General features: G+C 37.0%; 1 protein-coding gene across 2 annotated transcripts in view; it reads right to left on the reverse strand.

The window, feature by feature from the left end:
* Positions 1 to 27468, reverse strand: part of CDH7 (cadherin 7) — a 115923-nt gene that overhangs the window by 58653 nt on the left and 29802 nt on the right. The window contains exons 2-5 of one of the 2 annotated variants that reach the window (XM_034996333.1): positions 14423 to 14717; positions 10844 to 10963; positions 3811 to 3978; positions 1192 to 1379 (exon numbers count right to left, since the gene is read on the reverse strand). In XM_034996333.1, the coding sequence (XP_034852224.1) occupies positions 1192 to 1379; positions 3811 to 3978; positions 10844 to 10963; positions 14423 to 14717 (771 nt within the window). The remainder of the gene's footprint in view (positions 1 to 1191; positions 1380 to 3810; positions 3979 to 10843; positions 10964 to 14422; positions 14718 to 27468) is intronic. The other variant, XM_034996334.1, reaches the window with a different exon arrangement.

Below are 27468 nucleotides of genomic sequence, written 5' to 3' on the forward strand. Positions count from 1 at the left end.
GCTGTCCACTGGAAATAATTGCAGAAATGTTTTGCCCATTGGCCTGAAATCAAACATATGTTTTCCTGTTAACAACTAAAATATAACTTTCTTTATTGACATGTGTTAATTATAGAGGAGTGTTAATTACAGAGTTATACACCTGGATTGTCAGACTGGCATAAGATACCATTATTTAGAGGGTGGGGATTATCACATATTTTAATTTTTAGCATTTCAAATAGTTGAGAAAGTAAGACTATATTCTACAATAATTTTTTTTTAACTTAACATTTGTCTAAGATCATGTCTATACAAAGCAGAAGGAATAAATAGCTCATTTCCCCCCATATCTAATCAGTGTTGGGAGCTAATTTAAATATACCATGACAGAGTCTTTAGTTCGGATTATAGGGATTTTCTACCTCCTTTGCACTTATATTTAGGGGATTATGATAAGCTTCACAACTTTCCATGCTCTGTATGAATTCTTCAAACACTTCAATTAGTATAAACTGTAAAAAGGAATAATTGATAATGTAGCAAGTCTTCAACATTTTGGTTTCTATTTCTAACTTCGCACTGCTTTCACATATATGGACTGTCTGTCTAGTTTGCTGATAAAGACTTTTAGTTGATTTTAGGGGTTTCATGCCTGGAATAGTCAACAAAGAAACATACTCCTCTCTCCACATAGGTCATTTATTATTTTTTTTAAAGATTTTATTTATTTATTTGACAGAGAGAGTCACAGCGAGAGAGGGAACACAAGCAGGGGGAGTGGCAGAGGGAGAAGCAGGCTCCCCGCCGAGCAGGGAGCCTGATGCGGGGCTCGATCCCAGGACCCAAGGATCATGACCTGAGCCGAAGGCAGACGCTTAACGACTGAGCCACCCAGGCGCCCCTCCACATAGGTCATTTAAAACAGTACATTTGCCAATGTGCCTACTGTCAGTCATAACACAGCAGATAAGGGCTGTGGGATTGCTCATAAGAGACCCGTTGGGGCATGTTTACAAATGTCCTTGAGGATTCTTTATGATTCTGACACCTAAAAATAAACGCAGAGCTTTTCTTCCTAAAGTTAAAATATTAACAATTCCACATGGTCATTTACTTTGTCTAATACGTTCTTCCATCAAAGCAAACATGGATTGTCAGCATGGGCAGTGGTGTTACCTTCACAGAAAATAAAAATAAAGGAAATGTTACCTTCTGTATACTGATGATTCCTTCCTGTGTGTCTTTGTCAACAGAAATCTTGAAAATTCCCAATCCGTCACCATCCACAATTCTGTATTCCATTTCAGCATTAGCTCCTATATCTGCATCAGCTGCTTTGATCCTGGCCACCACGGAGGCCACTGGCAATGACTCTGGGACGTTATACTGGTAAGACCCTGTGAAATTCACATCAAGAAGTGAACAAACTACATGGAAGCTAACCAATAAATACTTAACTATCTGGCTGCTTTGCATCATCTTTGCTTAGTTTGTTTTTATATTTTACTAAAAAAGATGTTAAGGCAATATGAGATGAAGGACAAGTTTCATATAGACTCAAGAAATTTCTTGGTGATAATCTAAAATAATTAATACGTGACAGCAGAAACAGCCTGAGGAAGGCATGATAAGAGTGTCCATTCCTGTATTTCTAGTGGTGAGAAATAAGCAATTTTTAATAATAAAATTTAAAATAATTATACATAAGATCAATATGTAACCATTGAATCTAAATAATTAAAATATAATAATATAAATATTAAAAAATAAAAACAGTATAGCTTAGGTTTCAAGTGGGCAAATACAAGCCTAAATAATTCCGATTACTTATTGTTAGGATGTACATAACAGTGTCTTTTACTCAGAAAGTTTCAGACAACTGGACAAGGACATTGATGAAAGACCACATTAGCCTTGTTTCAGCTCATAAATTTATCAGGAATGAGAGTTATCTCTGTGGGTTGTATGATTTGGGACACAAAGGCACAAGAGCAGACGTGACATTATTTGAACAGAAGGAAAGAAAAGTAAAATAGAAAGAGAAGCTTTTTAACTTTCTTTTGTAAAAATTCCTCTTCACCATCCTGCAAGTCAAGAAAAAAACCAAAAAAACCCAAACAAACAAAACACAGTTTGGAAAGCAGATGACCATGAATCATCCCTTCGAAACTAGAAAACTTCTCAGAACCATTTTTCTCTAATCATCTGTTTTTTCCTGTTTCCTCTACCTATTCCATTCCCTTCAGGTTGTTAAATGTGGTGTACTTTCACTTTCTTATGAAGAGAAAAAGATTCTCTTCGAAGGAAGTGAAGGGACCCCATTTTTCAGCTCAGAATTACTATTGTTAGCAATTTTCTACATTTTGTGAACAGTCACTGATTAAAAAAAAAAATAATGACAAGATATGCTGATGACTTTTGAGTGACCCCTTTTACAGATCCAGAAGCATCCTTAGTAAAATCCAGAAATTTTAAGGATAGAATATTAACTACATATGGTAGAGAGAATCCCAGTAAAAATGAAAACCCTAATGACATACCCTTGGCTTCCCTCACTTTAATAAGTAGGAGAGTATCTAATATTCGCTAGAAAACCTGTACTGTATCTTATCAAATCATGACAACTGAAATAATGAAAATTCTAAGTATCAATTCTTACCACTCTAGGCTAAAAAAAATAGTTAATTTTATTATGAGCCCAATATAATTACATTATTGTTTTGCTTATTCGACAACCTTCCTCTCCTCTCCCATTATAAGCTATCAAGGGCACGGTAAGGATGAGTTCATTTTTTATGAATGCTAAACTTAGAGTAAACTTTATTTTGTTAGGAAGTATTAAAATGTCTGTTGTATAACAATATCATATAATAATACTACATATTAAAATATGTAAAATAAAAATGAAACATCCAAAGACAGAGTATTTGCAGGAAAACACAGTGACTTTCATGTTTGCAGAGAAAGCTTCTTTGACATTGTTCGCTTCTAAGATCTGTTTTTGTAAGGGAGCTTCATTACTCATGTCTATCAAACAAACATTTTAGAGACATCACAGTCTATACAATTTCCTTATTTTCCTGAGAGTTGTAAAGAAATACCACATACACTTACAAAAGAAAAAAGAAAAACTAAAAGACAGTGAGATGAAATGCTTTTCTATAATCAAGACATTTTTACCTAGAATTCACCCCCCCCCCCTTTTCTTGGCTAAGTCAAAAGCCACTTTGGTCATAGAAACTAAATTGAGGGCATGTGGTTTTCTGGTTCTTTGAATTGACTTCTTTAGAAACACCGAATGTTTGCACAAGAAAGAGATGATAGAACTGCTAAAGCAATGTTTAATGTGCATGAAGTGGTAAAAAAAAAAAAGTGTGGAGTAAAAAATGAAAAAGTTTAGTGCTCTTCTATTTTTATCTTTAAAAATGAATCAATACTTTCGGTGTATAGAATGCATGAAATGTATCTGAAGGTTACAATTGGCAACAACCTTGTAATGTACAGAATGTGTACAAAGAATATCTTAGAATGAAAAGATGAATATATAAATAAACTTAATAACTGGTATTAAAAATGTGAACCAAAGAAAAACTGTATTATATTGAAGACAGAAGTAATAAAGATATGATTGCCTCTTTTCATTTTCAATACCCTTATTATTCCACATTTCTGAATTAAGACCATGCCCCTGATAAAACAAAATTGTGGGAGAATGTAGTAAGATAATCACTTGCTAGAGAAGTATTTGGAAAAATTCCTTTTAAAAGACATTTTTATAGACTGGCAAGGAAAGTTAGGGCACTTGCAGCATTTAACAAAATAGCTTACTTCGAGGAAAGCGAGGTGGGTTATCGTTGACATCAGTTAGGGTCACGGTGACTGATGTAGTTCCCGAGAGTCCTCCATTTTGACCAACCATATCCTTTGCCTGAATAACAAGCAAATACTGGTCTTTAGCCTCTCTATCCATGTTTGGAAGGGCGGTCTTGATGACTCCTGTAAAATTCCAAATCCCAGTAAAACGCATCATGAATCATTGCATTTATACTAGTGAAGAACACTGATATAGGTAGCAAGTATTCCTGAGTTGTTGCCTTTTGTTGTTTTATTTTAAATAATCTTACTGCCTATTAAAGACCAAAGGGACATAATAGTTATATACAATATTACAAAACACAGAGAGTGCTGTAACATGGAAAAGCAGAGCTTCTCGATATTGGATAGAGAGGATTGTCTTTCAGTTTTATGAAAATATAGTTTGGAAATACCAACTTATAAATAAATAACATGAATGTGAACGCCTCATCTAAAGTAATGGGCAGTAACCTCTGCAGGTACATGACAATGAAACTCTCCTTTTCTTCTCTTTCACCCTCTCTAACCACGTAATTCCCAGGTGATGTGAAATCAGTATAACCTTTCAGTTATGGTTCCTATTACCTCTCTTTGAGCAAAATGGCTGAAATAGTCTAAAAATTAAAAAATGAGAATGACTTATGTTGAGTAAGAAAAACACCATTTCAAACTATGGCTATGGTTGTGGATTGTGGTTATGATGCAGGATGATCTTATGCTTTATCGAATGATCTGAGATAAAGTACTAAAGATGAGAATGACTACGTCAATATAAATCAGCAACACTGAAAACATTCATGTGTTTTGTTGTTGTTTCTAATCAATTGCATTGAATATTGATCACCCTTAAGGCTTCAGATATATGAGAAATTGATTTCAGAGTTTCATTTTGCTTGATGGGGAAGCTTGACAGAATAATCACTGGTATAGTAAATTAATTATTTTATAACTATTTAATTACTGCCTAAGTATATTAGGCAATAATATTTAATTATGGGATGAAATTTAGTTTAATGTTAAATGAGATATATACCTAACATACTTAGTATATGTACATAGAGGTGATATCAAATAAAAATGTATTTAATATTGATCTATACAGGCCTTGAAACTAGCAATATGAGGTCATCTTTACTAATTAAATATAAAGAGTTCAGAATCCTACTTAATTATTTCTTGCAATTTCATCTTTTCCAACAAAGACTATGTCTTACCTATCCACCTAGGACCATAGCTTGAAAGATGTCTAATCTATTTTATTAAACAGATTCTAATTTTTATGGGGAAGTCAGGATTTAAATCCTCACTGACTCAGACCTGCAGAAGAAAAACTATGGTATTAAGGACTTTTCAGAAGCAAAACAGCAAAACTGGGTTGCCTGATAGAGGATGGTTCTTCAGGAATAAAATAATTGCAAATAACTGTTTAATTTGGGATGAAGGTTCTTTCTTTCCTCATGTTTAGCATAAAAATGTTATATCCTTCCAATTTATAATTTTTTAAAAGCTGACAATTTAAATTGTTTAAAGGCTGATTATTCGATGTACACATGCAATAATGGTGTGCTATGTGTTATATATAAAATGTGTTATATTTTATTTATAGTATAGGTTATATTTCAAAACCAAACACAAGTTTAGGGGAAAGCATACGAGGCCTTCACTATAATTCATAATATTCTACAGTTTGGTAACTGTTCTAGGGGTGGGAAACAGATGAGAAAAGCTTTTCAATAGCATAGGAAAAAATTAAGCAATTTGCTATTGGTTCACAAGATTCCAAGTTAAACAACACTCATCCTGTCTTAAGTAACTATATTTTTGTTTAGTCTGAGTACTAGCTATCAAACACAAACACACCTACACACTTTACACACATCAACAACACGTTAGTATTTTAAGTGTTTAAATTATGCTTCTTTGAGTTAGGACAGTTTTGTTTTGTTTTTATTTTTGTTTTTATTTTTTTTAAGATTTTATTTATTTATTTGAGAGAGCGAGAATGAGAGAGAGCACATGAGAGGGGGGAGGGTCAGAGGGAGAAGCAGACTCCCCGCCGAGCAGGGAGCCCGATGCGGGACTTGATCCAGGGACTCCAGGATCATGACCTGAGCCGAAGGCAGTCGCTTATCCAACTGAGCCACCCAGGCGCCCCTTGTTTTGTTTTTAAACATTGACCACTTTTTCCTATCGGGCAGTGTTGCCACAAGCACAGCAAATACAGGGTCAGTTTAAGTAACTCCTTCCCTGAATTCTTTTTTATTTTTTTTTATTATGTTATGTTAATCACCATACATTACATCATTAGTTTTTGATGTAGTGTTCCATGATTCATTGTTTGCGTATAACACCCAGTGCTCCATGCAGAACGTGCCCTCCTTAATACCCTTCCCTGAATTCTTTTGGCCATCTACACACTGCTTATAGTTAATATGTGAAATATCAAGGAAACAAAAATCATTAGAAAGGGTCACATACTAATCTGGTTTGGTGGATCAGTGTCTAACACATATTCTTCTTAGTGTCATAATGATTCCATGTGTATTTCGTGTTTGTTCTTCAATACTTCTGTTAACTCTATAATATAATGAGTGCTGATCTCAGTAATAATGCTACTGGGCATAGTCTTTATCTAAGAGTTCTGGGACTCACATCTCTCTGTCTTTTTCCTTTCTTTTGTTTCAGATGTTAATCATTCTTTATTTGTAACTCCTTTTTTTAATAAATTGAGGATTGGCTCTCTTGAATATTTGATCATTAAGTGTATCATTAGATGACAAAACATTAATGAATTATGTTCAGAATCATTTCCTATTCATCCGATTTATTTATTTTTTAACTTCTGTGCCTCTCTTATTTTTCCTCCCAATATCAATAGGTACAAGTGAGCTTACATCCTTGCACCTTTATAATGATGGAGAGAGGCCTTAATATTTTAACTAATCAGCAAGGAAAACACGGCAGCCTTATCCTCTCATGGTTTTGCTTGGTGACATTATTTTTTTAGGAAACAACGTTATTAAGAAAGAAGTCTGGTAGTCAAAGTTATTCACTTACTTTTCACACTTCTAATTGTTTCTTTACAAGTGATCCTATAAATAGCACTTTTCCGAAGTAAAAATCATCACAAAGTTTTCAATGTAACCAGGTGGCAAAGGTAATTTCCAAATACCTCAAATATTAAACATATTTTTGACAAGAAGGAATAATTGGGAGAGAAATGAATTTAAATAGGACATTCAAAAATAATAGATTTCCAGTCCCATGACTTTTGTGAGCTCTTTAAGTAAAACTGTCTACATTTGGAAAAGAGTTCTCATGCATTGGATTTGATTTGCACTTTGCTATATATTATGGAGAAACACATGTACAGCGAATTGCTAATGCTACATCTCTGAAGTAGTAAAGGCCAGTTTTGTCTAGCCAGATCCCTACAGTTCTGTTAAATTTTCATGGAAGACAACATTATTTAATTTCAATATCAGCCATTTTAAGCCACTTATGATGAGAAGAATATTTCCTGTAGCTCTTTAGGAAAGAGACTGGCTCAGATTTTAAGCTTCCTGAATAATAATTTTTCTATAGATGTATCATCTGACCCAATAACCCAGAACTTTCCATTTATTTATAATCCGTGGTCACAAAAAGTACTGTGCATATGAAACAAATTCATTATCACTATTGCTCAACAACTCTCTGATTTTTAGTCTGGGAATAAATTTTTAGATGATTCTTTAATTTCCTAACAGCCACTGATGATTTTTTTTAAAGCATATTCTTTTACCATGAAACTTCTTAAGAATGTATATATGTATTAAATGTAACAGATAAGAGCTGGTTCTGAAATCCACCCCAGTTTAAGGAACCAAACAATCACCGAGGCCTGGTATCTACACACTCAGATCTTGGACTGGTCCACATGACCCAGGTAACACAGGGCTATGGGGCTTCATGCCATGTGGATCTGAGACACATTAGATGTACATGGTGAATCCTTCCTATTAGTTTAACTTCTTTCTAAATTTTGCATCTAAGCTGTGTTTATATTTGGTTTGTCTCCCTGTAAGTGAAGCATATAATAGAACCATAAGAAGTCAGAGAAGAACCAATGATAGCAAATATGGAAGCTTCTAGAACACTAAAGTTTCAGAGTTGGCATCAAATGAAGAGTCCCTGAAGAAGGGACTCTTGTAATGTCTGAGAGGACATCCTCAGCAAGCCTGACAGGAGTGAGGGTCCTCCACACCATGAGCCATTCCACAGAATGGAATGCATTTGAAGGGCATATTGGGGGCGGGGGGCTTTGTTATGACAGTATTATTTACATAAAATTATGACGTAACAAGTGGGTATGTAATATATGATGCAGGTATTGTATAGTCACACTTCTTATGTTCAAGAAGGAACTCCTAAATGACAAGTGGTGTTTTATCATTCAATCCATTTTTCAGGGCCAGCTTCATGGCCATGTGACCTGTGAAGGGTCACAGGTCCCATGCTTGGTTTCTTGTTCTGTTGATAAATTCTTAAAATCCTGTTAATTTTAGAAGACAGGGCCTGCATTTCCATTTTGAGCTGCAAATTATGTAGCCAGTCCTGCCATATATCAAATAGACTGAAACACGGGGTCTATCCGCTTGCAGGTTACAGAGTAGATGGACACCTTAGAATAACCAACCACCAGCCTCCCAGCAGTTTGTGGTCATTGTGGAGATAGGTGGTGGGATTCTCCACAGTCCTTTTAATGTTGCCTTATCATGCTTCTAGTGCCATTCTGTTTGCTTATTAGAGCAAACTGTTAGCATTGGCTTTTGCAGCTACTCACATTCTTGTCTTATGGATGAAGAAATAAAGGTGGAAAATACAGTTACCCTCTGGTCACTTCTGCGGTGGGTAGTGATATGTGTGTAATATGTGACTGGAGGTTGTAGCCGTGCTAGGTTCATGATGTATGATTAATAAATGGTAACGGGGATTATTAATATTAGGGGAAAAAATCAGAAGTTAAACTTATAGAAATGCACGTAACAGCGATTCCCTGTGCCTGTTTTTACAAAATCTTGACTTAGCATATTTTCAGTGTTTTTCCTACCAAAAATTTTACTTTCTTTTTAAAAACTCTTAGATTCAAAGATTAAGAAATTCATGTGATTCCTCACATAGATAAAAATCAGACTTACACCAACTATGAAGACTAAGTCAAACTTGATTCACAGATATCCACGCCCTTAAGGATTGAAAACTTCTCATTTTTATGAAAAAAAAAAAGGTATTATTTTTTTTGCAAACAATACACTATCCATATTATAAATTAACAGAAGACAAAAATTCCCAGGATATCTCTGCACTAATGACTCTAGAAAGAGAAGTCCCAATGATCACTATAATTACGTATGAAAAACTCTAAACCAAACAAAATTAAACCTCTTCATCTCCTACAATACACAATCCTTGAGATTCTGAAATTAGAATTAATTTGAAATACTAATAATGTGATTCCATGACATAGACTATTGTCCACTTGCTCAATCAGAGACCCTCCCTCCACAGGACTTAAGAAAAAAACAATCTTACCACAAAGCTAAAATCTCAAGCCAATCATTAGTACCAGCAAAATATTTAACCCTAGGGATTAGTGTGTGCTATTTCTGGACAGGTTATATAATTCAGGAGTGTATAATTTGTGAGCAAATTGTCAGAAACTTGTCAATGTCTTTGTAGGCTGTAAAGAGTAAATTTATAAGGGAATGGGTGGGTGTTTGAATTTAGGCTTCTCAGATCTCTCATTAAATCAACCACAAGCACACGTTCTACATTCATAGGATTCATATCATAAATCAAATACTTTTGTTTACTTCTCCTTCAATACTTGCTTAATCAGAACTTTGTATTCTCTGTTAGACTTTCCAGGTGGCTTCCAGACTCTACCACTATATTGGTATAAAATATGCAAAGCAATCTCTGTAAAAACTCTAACGGTGAAGTAGGATTGAATTTATTTTTCCGTTCATGCACATTACAACTATCATTTTCAAAACACACTTAAAATATTTATCCTCCACAGTGATTTGAAAATGAATTAATATTACCATTTATATGGAAAACAGCCTAAGTACCATTAAAATAATCATTTAGGGTCACAGGTACTATCCAATAGTGATAAACTTGGCTGTTTGAAGAACAGTTTTCTTCATGATAAAGATAAAATTGTTACAATATGGAGAAATTTTGGATTTCATGGTGAAGAAGACCAGTGGCACAAACCACCCATCTCCACACTCACCCCTCCTCCCTCCACCCAGAGCCAGAAAAGCAGACTAGATAAAATGTTATTTTATGACCATGACAACAGTGCCCCAAATTAGGGTCTTACTTAATGTAAACTATTTCAGCTTAAAAGCAAAACAGAACATCTAGCCAACCAATCACATATTCTACCCAGGCAGTCCGAAAACTCATAAAAAAATATGTTTTTTTCCTTCTAAAATTAAAAAAAAATCACTTAATTTAGTTTTTGATTTAGCAGATCATCATCCTAATTGTTACGTTCAAACTAATTCTCCTGAGTAAACCAGACTCTGAAAGGATAAGCTGAACCTACTACCTATCCTACTGCAGGGCAGGGAGGTTTTTGCTCGAGATTTAAACTTAACTGTGTGTGATTCCTACATGAATTAGTTAAAGAAAGCAAGATAAAAAGAAAACAACGTAAATTGTTTTCTTATATAGTCAGGGCATAGCAGCTGAAATACTTTTTTTTTTTTTAACACGTAATACTTTAATTTTGGTAGAAATTCTACTAACTGTAATAAAATAGTCTTGGAAGATGCTAATGCCTGTATAAATTATATGCTGTTTACTACCCCAGTCCACATATTGAGAGAAGCACAATAGCAATGTAGTGTCTGTTTCCAGTGCCAACTATATCAAATAAAAATAACAATATTAACTTTGTGCCAAGATATAAATGATGACATTACAAGAAGAGTCACATTTCAACGTTTACCTGTCTTTGGTTCCACTGAGAAGTATGGCTGTCCTTGCAGAATACTGTAGACCACTCGGGCGCTGTTACCATACGTAGGATCATCAGCATCCGTTGCTGTTACTTGTACCACTGAGGTCCCTACGTGCCAATCCAAAAACCAATGCATTTAAAACTTCCAAATGCCACAAAACAGAATGATTCACAAAATGCTGAACATGCTACATTTGTTTTTAATTCTCTTTTTTCAGGTTTCAAGGCATGTGAAAAATTGACGCATTTTTCGTAAAAGACAAACCCAAAATGAAGATAAATGCTAATTAAGCCCTCAGAAAGATTTAAGGGATACAAAAATATGTTAGCAAAAAAAAAATAATAATAAGATTGATGATGCACATTAGGAGGATACTCAGAATTGGAAGGGACTCAAATTTTAGGCATCTCATCCATCAGGGTCAGGTAACAAGTGTTTATCAAGAGCAATCTCTGTAAGTCTCAATTACTGTCCAGAAGGCAGTGTGACAAGTAACAGCATCTTGACCCAAGTCACTGAGGGGATCTCACTATTATAGCTGAGCAGAGCCAGACAGAAAATGAAATGTCATTAACTGAATAAAGAATATCTGATGGATCCACTTAACTGAATATTAGGGGCATGTTTTCAGGAATAGTTTTAGTTTTCATTTGAGTCTATGAGATTTAAAAATAAAAGCATTCAATGAAAATTTACACCACCACCCCCAAAGGAGAAACAAGTATGGCAACTTTAAAAATTGCATTATTAGTTGTTTTTCTATATTTCATGTGATAGACTCTCCTATGGCTTCTGCATTTATTATGTATTCACTTATTCCACATGGAAAGCATGTACTGTGATGTGTTCTTTTTATTTCCATTTGAAGCAGAATCTTAAAAATGTTAGCCACATTTACTTAGTTTACATATTTAAGCACATACTATTTTATCATTTATGTCCTATTGATGGGAATGGAACAAGTCTCTTTCTTTTTGTATTCTTCTAAGGTTTTAATTTGTTTCTAATAATTTATTGAAAATATTTTTAATCAAATATCTCATCAATATATTTCTAAAGAGATTTCCCTAAGCCCTTTAAATAAGTCATTAATGTCCATCTTGTTACAAATCTATTGTCTTTTCAACACAATGATTTTCCTTACCAATCCCATTTTCTTTAAAAGTGGGTGCATGTTATGAAGCTATGTATAGAGCACTGTTTTTTAAATTCTGATTTTTTTTTTTTAATTTGACAGAGTTAGTTGATTGTGCCCTGCAGATGCCTGGTAGGACCAAACAGCAAATAATGCATATTAAAAATATTTTTAAAAATTAAATTTTGATTATTTTTAAATATTAAAATTAATGGCATTGATATTCTCTATTTTCTCCACAATGCACCATCTTTACAGAAATATTTACTCTGGTGACATGCTGAAGTATTGATTTCCTACTTCATTTGAAAAGGAAAGTGCCTTAAAATAATCAAAACTACTTTAGAAAATTTGGTTGTATACAATTTTTTCTAAAGTGTCCACTAAGAAATTTACTTCATATATACATATACATACACACACACACAACACATATATTTTTAAAAAACTTTAAATTGTCCCTGCTTATCTATGCTCTTCTGGAAATGAATGAACTATCCTAAGGGTTTATTAGTGTGTTTTCAATCTTGAGGTTAGCATCCAATGAAAAACACAGCCCTGAATATTAAACACTGAATGCTTTTGTTGTATATGCCGTACTACTTAGTGGCCCTTATAACTATTTGGGTAGAATTAAACCCTTTGATAAACTCCAACTCACTATAGATCCACATAACATATTTAATGTAGTCATCCATTGATAGTAGTTCAAATTTCGATATTATTCCAGAATTAATTCTCAATTAATGTGAATTAAATCCTGAAGGCACTTGAAAATCATTTCTAAAAAGCTCTGAACCTGTTGGAATCAATCAAATAACTAATATAACTTGCATGTGTGCATAATAATCATGCTGTTTGATATCAGAGCAGTACAATCGAAACCAAAACTACAGTGTGCATTATTTAGCCTCTAAAAGAACAAAGTTCACATTAATCCAATTTGCATGGTTACATTGTGTGTAGCAAAAGAAAACCACAGCAAACCAATGCAGAATGCCCAACATGCCCACATGAAAATGATGGAGTTGAGCTGAATCGCTCAAACACACCTCAAAGCTTCCTGTTTTTCTAAACATTACTACTTTGGGGAGAACCTTCTCTTTTCTCTAAAACCTGCAAATCTTGCGGCTGCTGTCTCCCTAGTTGTTGTTCTTGTTGTTAAGCAACAGCAAGCAGCACTGAAGATGAGGGCAGTATTGAGAAAGTGTGAATAAGCCTGTTTGGTCAAAGAAATGCTCACTTAGAAGCTAACTACAGTGTGGTTCTGAATTTATCTGGACCACAAGCATCGAATCTTCTGGTTCATTTTCTGCTTCTTTTTTCTTCAGCGGCTAGAGCAAGGGTGCCCTAATTAATTTTCACTCTCCCGTCTGCTAGAAATTTAGGGTCACCAAACTGTGGTTCCCCAAAAGGGCACACATAATACACATCTTTGCAATTCCACTTCCTAACACAGTCGATCTGTGGGCTGAATGCTGGAATGAATGAAGTGACCTTTATTTAATATAAAACAAATCATGTTGGGTAAAATGTTCACCTGTTAAAATACAAATTCAATTATTACTTTAAATAACTGTCTTACTTCAGGACTAAAAGTGACAGGAAATAAATATATAAATCAACTGGTCTATTTAAGCCCCATATTTCTTTTATTGTTTTGTAAGATCATCTAAAATTGCATGCTGGCTGAAAATTCTTCCAAAGGTATGTGAATCAATTGTTTAAAACTGAGTTTTTATCATTTGATAGAAATAAAGTATATACTGGAAGTACTTTACTTTCTATTTTTCCAGTAATGGGGCAATGTGAAAAGCCCTCTGAATAAAACAGTCTTCATGATTCTTTTATATACGTCAAGCTGAGTATCACTTTGCCATTATCAATCCAATATAAATTTTCATGCATCTAAGTTTCTGGAGATATTACAAAAAGATTAGTGGTGGCATATGGAGGGACATTTGTGGGTTCAAGCCTACTCTACAAGCAAACAGACCCACTGATCCAAACATTAGATGGGCTGCCTGATACCTTGGCCCCAGAAAGATTCTTAGAAGAGTGAGTCATTAATACTAATCAGGAGAAAGAAAAGATTACCACAGGCCAATGTCTGCAAGGATTTTCTTTTTTAACTTCTTAGGGATAGTTTTAATCTTTTTTTTTTAATTAAAAGACATGAGTAATGTACTAAAGACACTGAGATCCCTGTGGAAAAGGAAAATTTTCCTAATTTTCCACAGAAATAAAATAACTATTTGAATAATTAGATTTGGACACTGGATCTTAAGGCATCTCAAACTTCCCCCTCATCCTCACTAGAAATTGCCTTACCAAAACTAATGTGATTTTTTTTCACTACTTATGATGATCTCCTTTTAAATACAGACCTCCTGAAATCAAACCCTACCAAAGCAGCATGTTCTTTACTTACCCACAGGAGACATTTCGGGGACTCCCGCCGTGTATGGGCCATCCAAGAATTTGGGTTCGTTGTCATTGATATCCTGAATCTTGATGACAAACTCGGACTCAGGCTCCACAGGCTTGTTGGTGAGCCTGTCCAGGGCCTGGGCTCGGAGCGTGTAGTAGGCCTGCTCCTCCCGATCCAGCCTCTTGGTAGCATGAATATCCCCAGTGTTCTCATCAATAATGAAAATGGAACTTGCCCCTTCGCCTGACAAGATGTATTTGATGGAACCATCTCCTTTATCAACATCAGAGTGAAGCTGGTGAAAAATTCATGTGAGATGAGATTAACTTACAAGAGAGTCAGCGATATGGAGATATGTAAAAATAATTCTTATGTCAGGCAGCAATACATGAAATCTTATTGTTCTTGGAAAGATAAGCTGATGCTTATTGTGCACAGCAGAAAGGCTATTAGAATGTGTCAGCTTGCACTCGTGAGCAAGACAATTTCATTTCTTCCTGTAAACAGTCTCATTTCCAAAGGTATTTCCTATCATTCCCAAAGTTAGAAACTTGTGGTGGTGTTAATTTTTATTTGGTCTGTCCTTGCCAGTTTTAGCCATCTTCTTTGAACAGAGCATTCAGTAATCATGTATAATCGGTTGATTTGATCTTATTCCAAGCAAAGGGACTTGCTATAGAACATTTGCAAATTTAGATCTAATGAAGTATTTAATATGCTTAGAACTCCCGCATTCTTTAAGGACACCCTTCCCTCCCACGCCCTTTCATGATTAACAAGTATGGATGGATGTCCAGTCACTAAATCCGCCTCCAGATCTTGTTCTGTATTTTAAAATTTGAAGCCGAGAAAAATTACACTGCTCTCTGAAGTAGGAATTTTAAATCAGTATGTGCCTGAGACTTCAACTCAAACCTTTCTTGAAATACCAAGAACTGCATTAGATTTGCATGATTAACCCCAGCAATCGGCAGCAGGGCCAGCACCTACTGATTTGCATTTTGTATCTGGAACTGTCCCTGCTGTATGTCAGAACATTATGTTGAACAGAGGAACCTAAGGAAACTCAGACATAATTACACATTTTCCTGAACTTCATAACCTGAAAAACACAGGACTCAATCTGCCGTCTCCACAATCTTTCATCCCCGATAACCACCATCATCTGGACTTCGAGTAAGACGAATGCAAAAACCCAATTTACCAAATAATAAAGGCTCTTCACTGTCCTACAGAACTAGGTTTGCATTCTTTAAAAGACGAGGTGCTACAAACAGAAAATATGGGCAACGACTTGGGGAGGGGTGACTGTAGAACGTTTTCTTCCTTCTGTGGTAGGTGTGGAGGGTACCGCTCTTTACACCGAGGTTTCTGTAAGCGGTTCTTCCCCCACACTGTAACAGCTGCGTGTATACTCTGCTCTAGAATACTTAAGGACCTGATTTCTCCTCTAGTTTCTATAGGGCTCAGTAATACAAAAAATTAACTACCGGCATGAGTTATAATTTAGATTTGTTCAGTGTGGAATTATCTAGTGGATCACTGTACCGCATGTTGACCCACCCATCTGGAAAGGTTGCATTCTTGAAATAAGGTGAATTGCCTAATTTTCTTAAGTCACTGTCAGGGTGACTGCTGCATCTATATCTCCCTCGAAGAAGAAAGCAAGCTGAAAATCACTATAGTTTGGATTACTTGAGTGATTCCTCTATGTCAGGCACTATTCTTGATATTCTCTATATAGTAACTCATTTCATGCTCACATTGAATGAATTCATTATCCCTACTAACAGATCAGGAAACTAAGGTAAAGAAAGGCTGAGTGCCTCGCCTGAGGTCACATGCCCAGTGCTTTGTGGCTGCATCAGGATAATGAAAAACAGGGGCTGCTGGAAAGCTCGATCTCCACTGCCTGCAATAAGACCCTGCCTCTGGAGGGAGACATCTGTGCTCCAGTGAGGTGGGGACATTAAAAGCTGCAGCAGAGGACAATTCAGAGAAAGAAGAGTGCATGCAGCTCCACCCTTGATCACCCCCAAGTCTTAAAGAAGCTCGGTGCTTTGAGTGGTTTCCAACACCTTTTATGACTTGACAGAAGGGTCCTTTCTTGGCATTACAGAACAGCAAAACACCCTACCACCTTCAACAACACAGAGCAAAAAACTTGACTCCTGAGACAAGTGCAGATTATGGACGAAAACAAGCTGTTTCATGCCGCTGACACCGCAAGTACCCCCACCCCTCCACACACTTCTCATGGCTACACTCCTCACCCCTCCTCACCCCATCCATGCCTCTCAGCGTTAGAAGAGTCTACACGCTACCACTGGACCTTGGTGTGAAATATTAGAGGGCAATCCAATGACCATAGAAATACTTAAGTGACATACAGGTTGTGTCTTTAATCAAAGGCTTGCTAGGTCTCTAAGTCTCATTAGGGACTACCATTTTTAGAACCAGCCCTTACGATTCATTTAACTAATTCCTGTCAACTAATCGCTGTTTCCATCCCATGGTGGTGATACAATGCTCCTGTAGTATCCAGGTAAGGGAGAGAGGACATATTCCTTTTCAATACACGACACACATTCAATCCTGAGCTGATCTTCAGTGGTATTGTTAACTGATCTCCATCACTGACAGCATAAGAGCTCAAAGGAAGAAAAGGTTCATATTGCTTGTTTCTCCAATCATTTGAAGATCCTCTGTCTCTGGAGCCCTAAACTTCATCATCCTTCCCATCACTGACACTTTTCTACCAGCTAGGACCATCACTACGCTTGTAATCACTGCCAGAATTCACAAGCAGAAAATTGCTTTGAGTGTCCTTGCAAGGTTAGTGTAAGCATCTGTATTTAAAAGTGGATGACCACCTTTGAGATGCTAAGATGGATACCTAATTGTCAAATGCATTCAGACATTTAATCTGAGACTACGTGTACTAATACTCTAATCTTAATAGGCAGAGTGAAACCCATGCTGTTAACGAAAAACTATTATACTTCTCTGCTTAGAAAAAAATGCTCAGCAAAGAAAAACTTGCAAGTGCAGAACTACTTAATAGCGACCTTCAGTAAAACACGTCTGTGTAGGTACACACACACACACACACACAGGTACACACCATCTTTGTGAATGACTATGAGAGAGCAGAGAAGCACTATTCTCCACAGTGAGAACTTCTGTGCAGTAAAAATAAACAAACATTCTATGGTCCCACCATATGGCAAATGAATAAACAATAAATGGAATACACAATTGAAAACAAATATTTGTACTCTTATTTTGGGCAGAGTAGAACTTATGATGCTATGTCTATTTCATTCACAAATACCCTTGTAAATGTGGTCTCGTGATTCACCTAAACCATAACAGCAACAAAACCTTGATTCATTAATCACCATACAAAACTCACCTTTACTGCATGGATTCCTAAATCCTCTTCAAAGTATTTGTTGTGACTCCAAAGTAAATGTTTACATTATTATTATTATTATTATTATTATTATTATTATTATTATTTTGTAAATAAACCCAAACAGTGAGGAGCACACACATACCTCTTAGCTGGGTCTAGCTGAAGACAAAAAAATCAGTAGAGAAGGAGATTCAATCCTTATGTGTTTCCCTCCATGTCACTATGACAGCACTGTCTATGGTAACAGTGTAAGGAAATGTCACACTGTTAGAATCTTCATCAGCTACACAGGCCAAAAATGTAAAGCACCCTTTACATGCCCCTAAAATGTAGTATGTTTATTTTTTTAAAGATTTTATTTATTTGACAGAGAGCACAAGCAAGGGGGAGGCCACAGAGGGAGAGGGAGAAGCAGGCTCCCCACTGAGCAGGGAGCCCAACATGGGGCTTGACATGGGGCTCGATCCCAGGACCCTGAGATAATGACCCGAGCCAAAAGCAGACACCAGGCACCCCTGTAGTTTGCCATTGATAGAGCCATTGACGATGGCTCTATCATCCCCTGCTTAACAGAATATCTACTCATTACCTCTAATAGAGCAACTCTTTCTTTTCAGTCTTTCAGCAAGAACCTGAATTTGGAATCTTAAAATCTTTCACTAGAGCTATTATAAAACTCTCCAATTATTCTCCATTTTCTGTCAGAAATTATCCCCCTAAAATGCACATTGAATTTTATCATACCTCATCAATTACTTTTAATTGCTCCCCATGGTCTAGGGATTTACCCCAAATTCTAAGCATGGGGCTCCATGTAGCCCTACGCTAGCTCTTTAGTCTCTCTTTTCCATCACGTCTCAGAAGGCACTCCATGCTCCAGGCACATTGGATGGGGACCACACTGCCTGAACACAGCACGCTGCACCATCCTTTTCAACACAAGTCCTTCATCATCTTGCCTACCAACTGACATCCAGCTCAGCTTAATGCAAGCTCCCTTGTACTGAAGTCTTAACAATCTTCCTATTCCCCCCCCCATGGCATGCTGTTTGCATTTCTCTGTTAAGATGCATTTAATTCTGCTTTATATTGAAAATCTGGCTTAGTTGTTTTCATCCATCCCTTTAACTTCTAAACTCTTTATGAGCCGGGTTCTTTTTATATCACCATATTCCACATGCTCAATAAATAGTTCACTGTCTTAAATTTGGTAAATTTTAATCCACTTTGTAAAATAGTAGTGCTTGTTTTCCTTTAATTTCTATCCTTTTAAGTTTTAATAGCATCCAGCAAAAAGACAACAAACTAAATAAAAAACATCCCTTATCTCTGGATTGTTCTCCGTAATCCTCTGGCCTACCTAGACAGAGCTCAGATACCTCATTTTGAATGTCCATGGTAACATTTGGCTCATTATTCTAAACTTGCACATTTACACATCTGGGTTCCCCAGGAGACAGAACCCTATAGGGGCAGACATGCTTTCTTATTCCTGTTTCCTAAGTTTTATGTAGTAGTACGTACACACACACACACACACACACGTGCTGGTAGAGGGTTTTATAGACCTTTGGAAGAAGGTCTATGATGGAAGAATTTCAATGTCCTTGATTAACTTTTTAAATCTACTATTTAGTTTTTAGTTTAAGATTATAAAGACCAAAACTAAAAACAGATCAATGCACTGCAGTTCTGACAATTTTCTCACATCTACTTAATCAACTAGGGCCTGATACGAACTACCTGGTCTAGTACTGTCAATCTATCTGCTTAAAGAAGAGTCTGAATATGGTGAATAAATCTGTTTAGCAAAGACCTAAGCTAAGAAAAAAATCAAGTCAATATGTTGATCAACTTTTCTTCCCTCTGTCAACATCTGAAATTCTGCTTGTTATTTGATCGTACTGATGACCTTGTCTTTTAGTCACCTCCTCTGCAAAATGGGAGTAAAAAATACCTGTACTGGGATTTCATTGAACAATTGTGACAACTACTTGAGGTGATATAGAACACAATTCATTAAGGTAAAGCACTATAATATCAGGATTGTACTTTGTAATGTAACATACTGAATTTTCATGTGACAAAAAAATGGAGTAAATCTAGACATAAGATGAAGCTATTTGGAAAGAGATAAGGTATATCATGAAAGCATTGACACTAAAAAATAAAACTAAAGTCAACAAAGGTCTCTGTGATCCTCACTGATCTACAGATGGTGAAGATGGAAATAGAGTTTATATTCAACTTTCCTTGTAATGAACATTTGAATAAGAAAAATGCAAAAATCATTATTACAAAAATAAAAAAGTTCATACTACTAGTACTACATCTGTGTACAAAAATGGAATAATGATGGCTGAGCAGCATGTTAATCAATCTGAGAATGATTTATATTGAATATTAGCAAAGGATTTCTAAGGTGACTTTCCTACCATTGGCTTATTATTACAGATTCCCGATTTTTTAAAGTTTAAAAATACACTACAGATGGCTCGAACTCATGTGATTTACTAAATTTCCCAAGGTTAAAACTGTAAGTATAGAGGGCAGATTTAAACAGTAACTGGTAGAAATATAACCACTTGTATATACACATTCCATGCAAGTTTTCTTTTCTCATTATGCTTTTTAATAGATATTTTCCACATGCCACTGGATACCATGTAATTACCAAGTTGTTGAAGAAATATTATAGATGAAAACAAGTGTATGAGTCATTTCTTTCTGGTTGAAGTATTTCTAATTTATAATTATCATTGTGGTCCAGGGTAATGGAACACAATTTACTTGTGAGGCATCTCTGATGAAGATGCATGGTTTACAAAGTAAAGGTATTAATTATGACACATAGAGTGATACAGGAAAGGGATGCCATCCAGGACGTGCTTAGGTAAGGTTAAAACTGTCAAAATAAGGTCTCATTTCTTTATTTTTTTTTTTAGGCAACAATAGGTAAAAAGGAGGAACTATTCAGATTCAGATTTTGATTTTTTTTTTCCCCTCAGAAAAAGTTCCCACTAATTCAGTGGCAATGAACATGCATTCTAGGGTCTTAGTTCACTTACTTAGTAGTTGAGAGATACAATTGCTAGGTCACCAGGGCAAAGGAGCCAGAAGTATGGCTCCTGAATCTCCACTCTGCCCTTTATTGTGATGCCTTGATCACCCTTAAATCACAGTTCATTCACCTGCTATACATCAGCATCCATAAAGGTGTATACAGTTGTCCTTGCATGTTGAAGTGAGGATAAAATAAAGTAATGCATTTGGAAGCATTTTGTAAAGTGTAACTTTCTATCCATATTTATAAGTTCACCTATAGGGGCACAATAAATTATCTGCATCCCTTGTGGGGGAGAATCTTGCTTTTATTTGCAATGTTTCTACATTTATGCCTATGGCGTGGTTACTCAGAACTTCACACTAAGAGCTGCATCTTTGTCATCAGGGACCCAGTGATAACATCTCAGAAAAGCATTCTCTGTTCTACACAGCTACACGTGCCTCCCTAAAGAAATCTCCACAGTGCTCATCTCATCCTCTCTCTGATTGCTGTCTCCAGGCCACATCCAGAACTTTCAAACAATTTAGGAAATCTGCCTTGAGTCAAATTGTAACTGATCAAAACTTCTCCTGATCCAAACTCCTCCTCGTCCAACTCCTCCTCATCCAATGTAATTGTGAGCACATCATGTTCTCTACTTCAGGGCTCCCCCGTAGTACCTTGCTCACTTAGTTCTGAACTCCAAGTAGTCAACCACAAGCAGATAAAAAGCAAAGCCCTGGAAACATCAAGCTTTGGGGGGGCTAATTTTCAATCTTGCTTTTTTTAAATGGGGGCCGGTTGAGCAGAAAATGTTACAGGAAGCTAACGCAGTACTCAACATGGGGTCCAAGGACTGGGTGCCATCTGTCCAAATCGAGGTAAGTACAGAAAATTGAGAGGAAAAGCTTTAGCAATTTTCATAGTCATTTTATAGAGTAATTTAACGTCTGTCGAGCCCAACAATAATGGAAAAAATGAGAACTGAATTTTCTAGGTAATTCATTTTTAATATAGTTACAAAATTATTAGGAGGTTATAAAAAAGTATGTTCTATGTTCTTTAAAAACCAGTAAGTTTGCAAATAAACAAGAAAAACTTGGCTCTTCACTGCAGATGAGTTGAGAAGCACTGGGCAGTGGATAAAACCTATGTGAAAGCTCTTCTGAATGCTTCTAGGCAATAATCAGTCCAACACTCTTTTCCTGTCCTCACATTAGGCAAAACATGAGGTTACTAACTACCAGGGAGGCACAGGACAATTGAAGAGGCTATCTTTAAGACATGCACAGATATTCTGTACAAGGCATTTTCAAGAAGGCATTCAGGTCCATGTTGCAGAGGGTAATAGCAGAGCAGGTTTGCCAAATACTTCCTGAAGTCATTTGCATTGTATTGCCTTGTGCATTCAAAAATACAAACAATAATGGTTAATAGAAATATAATTCTGGAGTCTACGTTTGGGAGAGAAAACATCGATGCTTGTATAATTTAAAGAGAATCACTGTGTATGATCTTATCAATTCTGCTACAAGGATTCTTTAAGTCCAGTGTGACTTGTTAGAGGCCAATGCATGGACAAAGATACCAGATATGGAGAAGCACAGAATTTCAGAGATTACATGGAAGTAGGAGGGTGAACAGAGAAAAGGAGCTAGTCCAAGAGGAGAACAGACAGTAACTGGTCATTCTTACACTTACTAATAAGATCTTAGTAAGGGGGGCTGCTGGTTAAACTTTAAAATCACAGTAAGTATACACATTATTTGTAATTTGTGATAACTATTTGGTAAACTTATTTTCAAATACTGTCACTGAGTATTTAATGTTTGTCTAGCTAATCCTTTCTGGCATCTTTATAAAAATCACAAGTATCTCTTTAGTTGTTATTAAAAGTACCAGGTGAGAAATAGCACTTTAGGGGCACCTGAGTGGCTCAGTCAGTTAAGCATGTGCCTTCGGGATCGAATCCTGTGTCAGGCTCCCTGCTCAGTGGGGAGCCTGCTTCTCCCTCTCTCTCTGCCTGCCGCTCTGCCTACTTGTGCTCTCTGTCAAATAAATAAATAAATTCTTAAAAAAAGAGAGAGAGAAATAGCACTTCAGCTATTAAGCCCGAACTAAAGGGATACAATTGACATCACCCTTGTGCGCAAGCTGGACTGTCCTGGAAAAACAGAGATCAGATCAGGTCTGTTTCTGTCTCCATCTAGAAACTCAACATGTGGGGCGCCTGGGTGGGCTCAGTCATTAAGCGTCTGCCTTTGGCTCAGGTCATGATCCCAGGGTCCTGGGATCAAGCCCCGCATCGGGCTCCCTGCTCAGAGGGAAGCCTGCTTCTCCCTCTCCCACTCACCCTGCTTGTGTTCCCTTTCTTGCTGTGTCTCTCTGTCAAATAAATAAATAAAATCTAAAAAAAAGAAACTCAACATATATTAATCATCTATTAAAAGAGAGTACGGAGTATATTTCCTCTGGGCCAGGTGGATGAGTGTGTATGAATGAAGACAAGAGAGGCAGGGTGGCGAGGGGTAACTTAAAGCCTGGAGCCAAACAGTGCCCATTTTCATGAGCTCACGGAGAGAAAGCCTGTCAACGCAGCAGGCTGTCAGTGGACCAGGCTGAACAAACAACTAATTCTGATGACCATAAAAAAAGCACCCATGGAATGCCAAGAAATCATCTGACAGGAAAATCAAACCGATTTCAGAGGTTCAGGGAAGTGCTTTTAAAAGAAATGATATTTAAGTTGAGACAAGAACCTATTACTAAGAAACCATCTGACAATGAAGGGCAGAACTTGATTTCCAGGAAGGCACTTGATTCCTTTTAGGAATCTTCAGGCTGAGTAATACACAGGATCCACTAATTTATAATAGAGAATACTTTTTGCATGTAATGTAAAAAAGAAGCTTTATAGTGTAAATATATCAAAATCTATATTCTGTAAACATCTGTTTAATTAAAAATTTTTAAAAGACTACAGAACAATTCACTGATCTTAACCTACTGTTTGGCTACTGAAGTTATTATTTATTGAAGTTCAGAATGTAGATTTCCTGCATCAACATTACCTGAGACGTTGGTTAAAAATGCCGATTTCTGGGCTCAGTCTGAAGTACAAAGAATCAGAATCTCTTTGTGTTGGAACCAGGAATATGAATTTTCAGCCAGCATCCCAAATGGAAAATTCTGGTCTAACAAATATAACCAGTCACATACAAACCTCTTCAGACCAATAATGTCATGGCTTTAAATTGTTCCTCACTGTCAATTAATTTGTATCTATAATTTATTCTATATAAGATTACTGAATAAAATTTTCTGTGTTAATTTGTTTATATATTTTACTCAAAAGGGAACTGCCCCTTTTCTACCCAAAGTTATAAGGGAAAAGTAAACAGTATAAATTTCTGTATCCATCATATACCCTGTGATATTTATTATATTATCAAGATGCAGAAATGATCTTGGGCTCTGGGAATCCCTCTGGGTTCAGAAAGACAAACTAAGATTAACAGAATGTCCTGCTTATATTTTACATGTTTACCTTGGTTGGAATCAGACATTCTGGTGGTATACTGTATTTTTTCTTAAAGATATACTTCATGTCTGCTCAAAAAAATTAATAGTTTCGACTACTGTATGTTTATTATTAAAACGTTGGATATATTAGAGCAAACACAAAAACTGATAGTAGAAAGAAAATATGTATGATCTCAATTAAACCTCAGAGGTTATTCCTCTAGGCATCTGTAAGTGTGGCACTTTCACCCACCCCACTTTCACCCTAAGGGCTGAAACACTTCCTCAACTTCTGGAGGTTCTGGAATCCTCTGGCTCTCAGCCCATTTCCACTTGCTTTATGAAATGCTGTGTACTAGAGAGAAAGGCCTCATCTAATGCTATGGAGCTTCCTTGGTTAGGTAGAGTATACAAAACCAGGAAACAAAGGGGCAGAGCGGGCATGTCCATGTTATCCCTCCCTTCACTTGCCCCACTTGTGGACTGTGTGCCTCCCATTCCTAGAGCAGGGTGATTGCACCAGGTTCATGCTCTCTCCTTGTCTCTGAACTCCCAGCACCAAGGGACCACCCTCCCTGTAGGTGTAATTGGCCTTGCTCACCAGCAGGAGGAGGGCTTCTCCCACATAATGGGGAAGAATAGGTTTCGCATCTGGGTCACCCAAGAGACTTGGATGTCTCTTGATACACCCTTGCTCCATTTTGATGGTAAACGGGCAAGTGCAAGACCTCAGCCTGAGACAGGTTAGGTGGTTAGAGGAAACAGGGTGAGTATCAGTTATAATCTGAAAATCAGGCTCAACAATAGGGGCTGCAATTCCTCCTCCTAACTTCCCTGTAAATTCCTCCAAGAAAAGAGGGTAACATGTTTCCATAGGAGCTGCTCTCCAAATGGATTACATGAAGTGAAGGGATATTAGTGGGGCGGGCTCTAGGGGATGTCAAGGCAGCCTCTCAGGTCAACTCCTTTCTCCAACCAGTGAAACACTGGAAGTGCTGGCGGCTGACATTTCTAAGTCTTTCCCCTAAATTTTCACCTTTGAGACATTTACAAATTTGGCAAGTTGCAAAACTACCAACAAGAGCCACTTTGCCAAAGGTAATACTTCTTTCCTGGGGGCACCTCACATCCAATCTAGCTGATGGGGGGCTTTAAATCTCCTTCTTCTCCCCTAATTCAGGGAAACTGTGAAGAACCTTTCCAGCTCCACAGCTCCCCAAAGCTTAGCCATGTTCTAGGTTGCAACTGATCACATGTTCAACACTTGCATCTGCCTGATCCTACTTCCCTCCCTGCCTCCCAAGCATTAATTCCAAGAATGCACTGCAATTAATACCCTCCAGGCAAATCCCTGTCTCAGAGTCTGTTTCTGTGGACCTGACCTACAGCATGCACACAGGTAAGGAGCTCAGTAACTAATGAGTGGCAGAGCTTGGCTCTCTGCGGACATCTGTCCTCACGTATACCACGCGGTCTCCTACAGAGACCTAGGAGAGGGAGAAGCTCATTTACATAATTTGGTGAGAGGTGTGTACTTGTAGATCAGCAGCAGCAGCAGAAGAAGAAGCTGCAGAGTGGCCACATTCATAAAAGACATAACCCTGGGCAGAGTGCTGCTTGTTTCTTTCGTCGACACCTGATATACTCATTGTTTTCCATGCTCCTAACCTCTTTGATTTCTAGAAACTTCATCCTGTGAGTGATCCAGTCACCAGAGAGAGGAAGATTCACTGTGGTGTTTTCATTTGAGAAGAGGAAGAAGCAAAATGCTCTTAACTCAGTGAGCCCAGAGCTAAGTCTGCATGTATTTCTCCTCATAGGACACCCTTGTTCTCCGCACTCAAGGTGAGTGTCTTATGTTCACTCAAGTGGTATGATGCCCAGACCTACTACAGAATTGTTCAATCAGAATACGAGTCCATGGGCCCAGGCTTTTTTTTTTTTTTTTCCCTTCTTAAAAAAAAAAAGCTCTCCAGGTCATACTATTATACACCCCGTATAAGAATCACTGGCCTAAAAGAAAGAGAGAAGAATCTAATGGAAATGTTCTTGCATTTTACTGATAATATTGCTCTGAAGGACAGAGAAAAAATTAGGTTTATTAACTAGCTAAAAAAAGAGAAAATAAGCATATCTGTGGAGCTTAGCCAATAATTTGCTTTATTAAAGGGTGCAGATTTTAAAATCATACCTCAAAAAAATTCCCTGGCAGGGGGTGCCTGGGTGGCTCAGGTGGTTAAGCCACTGCCTTCGGCTCAGGTCATGATCCTGGAGTCCCAGGATCGAGTCCCGCATCAGACTCCCTGCTCAGCGGGGAGTCTGCTTCTCCCTCTAACCCTCCCCCTTCTCATGCTCTCTCTCTCTCTCTCATTCTCTCTCTCAAATAAATAAATAAAATCTTTAAAAAAAAAATTCCCTGGCAGAATTTCAATAAACACAAAGCTTCCTAAATGAAAAAATAAACCTGTTTCACATGACAGGACTCTCTATGGGATATGTAATTGCCTCATCTAAAATATAGCAGGTTTAAGAAATAAAAAGACCATATTCTGGTTCAGGTGACCTAAGAAGAGCTAAGTCATATTTTCTTCTCTAAAGCAAGATATCATTTAGAAATAAATGAGAAAAACAAAGTTCCTTCTGAGCCTTCTTAGCTAGTGCCCAATGCAACCACAGTGACTGCAAAATGCTGACTTCCTACCACTGACGATCTTGATTGCAGTGTTTAAATGCCCTAAGGATAAAAGTTTCCATAAACAAATGCAATAAAATTAGTAAACCTGGAAGAAGAAAAAAGAGAAAAAGGGAACAAGAGAGTGAAGTAGAAGGGGTGGGCAGCTATAAGGCAAAGTCGATAACTAGTTGACACAAGAGCGAGACATTCTCAAATTGCTCTCAACTCGAAGAGCCTAGAAAGGCACCATTAGTTTTCCCAGGAGGACTGCTCATGGCGGTCTAGCTTTGTATACAGCTTGTTCTGGTATTACCAGCAGGACTCCCGTAGTATCACTGAGAGAGAGAGAGAGAGAGAGAGAGAGAGAGAGAGAGAGAGAGAGAGAG

This window comes from Mirounga leonina, unplaced genomic scaffold (genome assembly GCF_011800145.1).
Source record: "Mirounga leonina isolate KUSES-001 unplaced genomic scaffold, KU_Mleo_1.0 Mir_93, whole genome shotgun sequence".
In the NCBI taxonomy this organism is placed as follows: Eukaryota; Metazoa; Chordata; class Mammalia; order Carnivora; family Phocidae; genus Mirounga; species Mirounga leonina.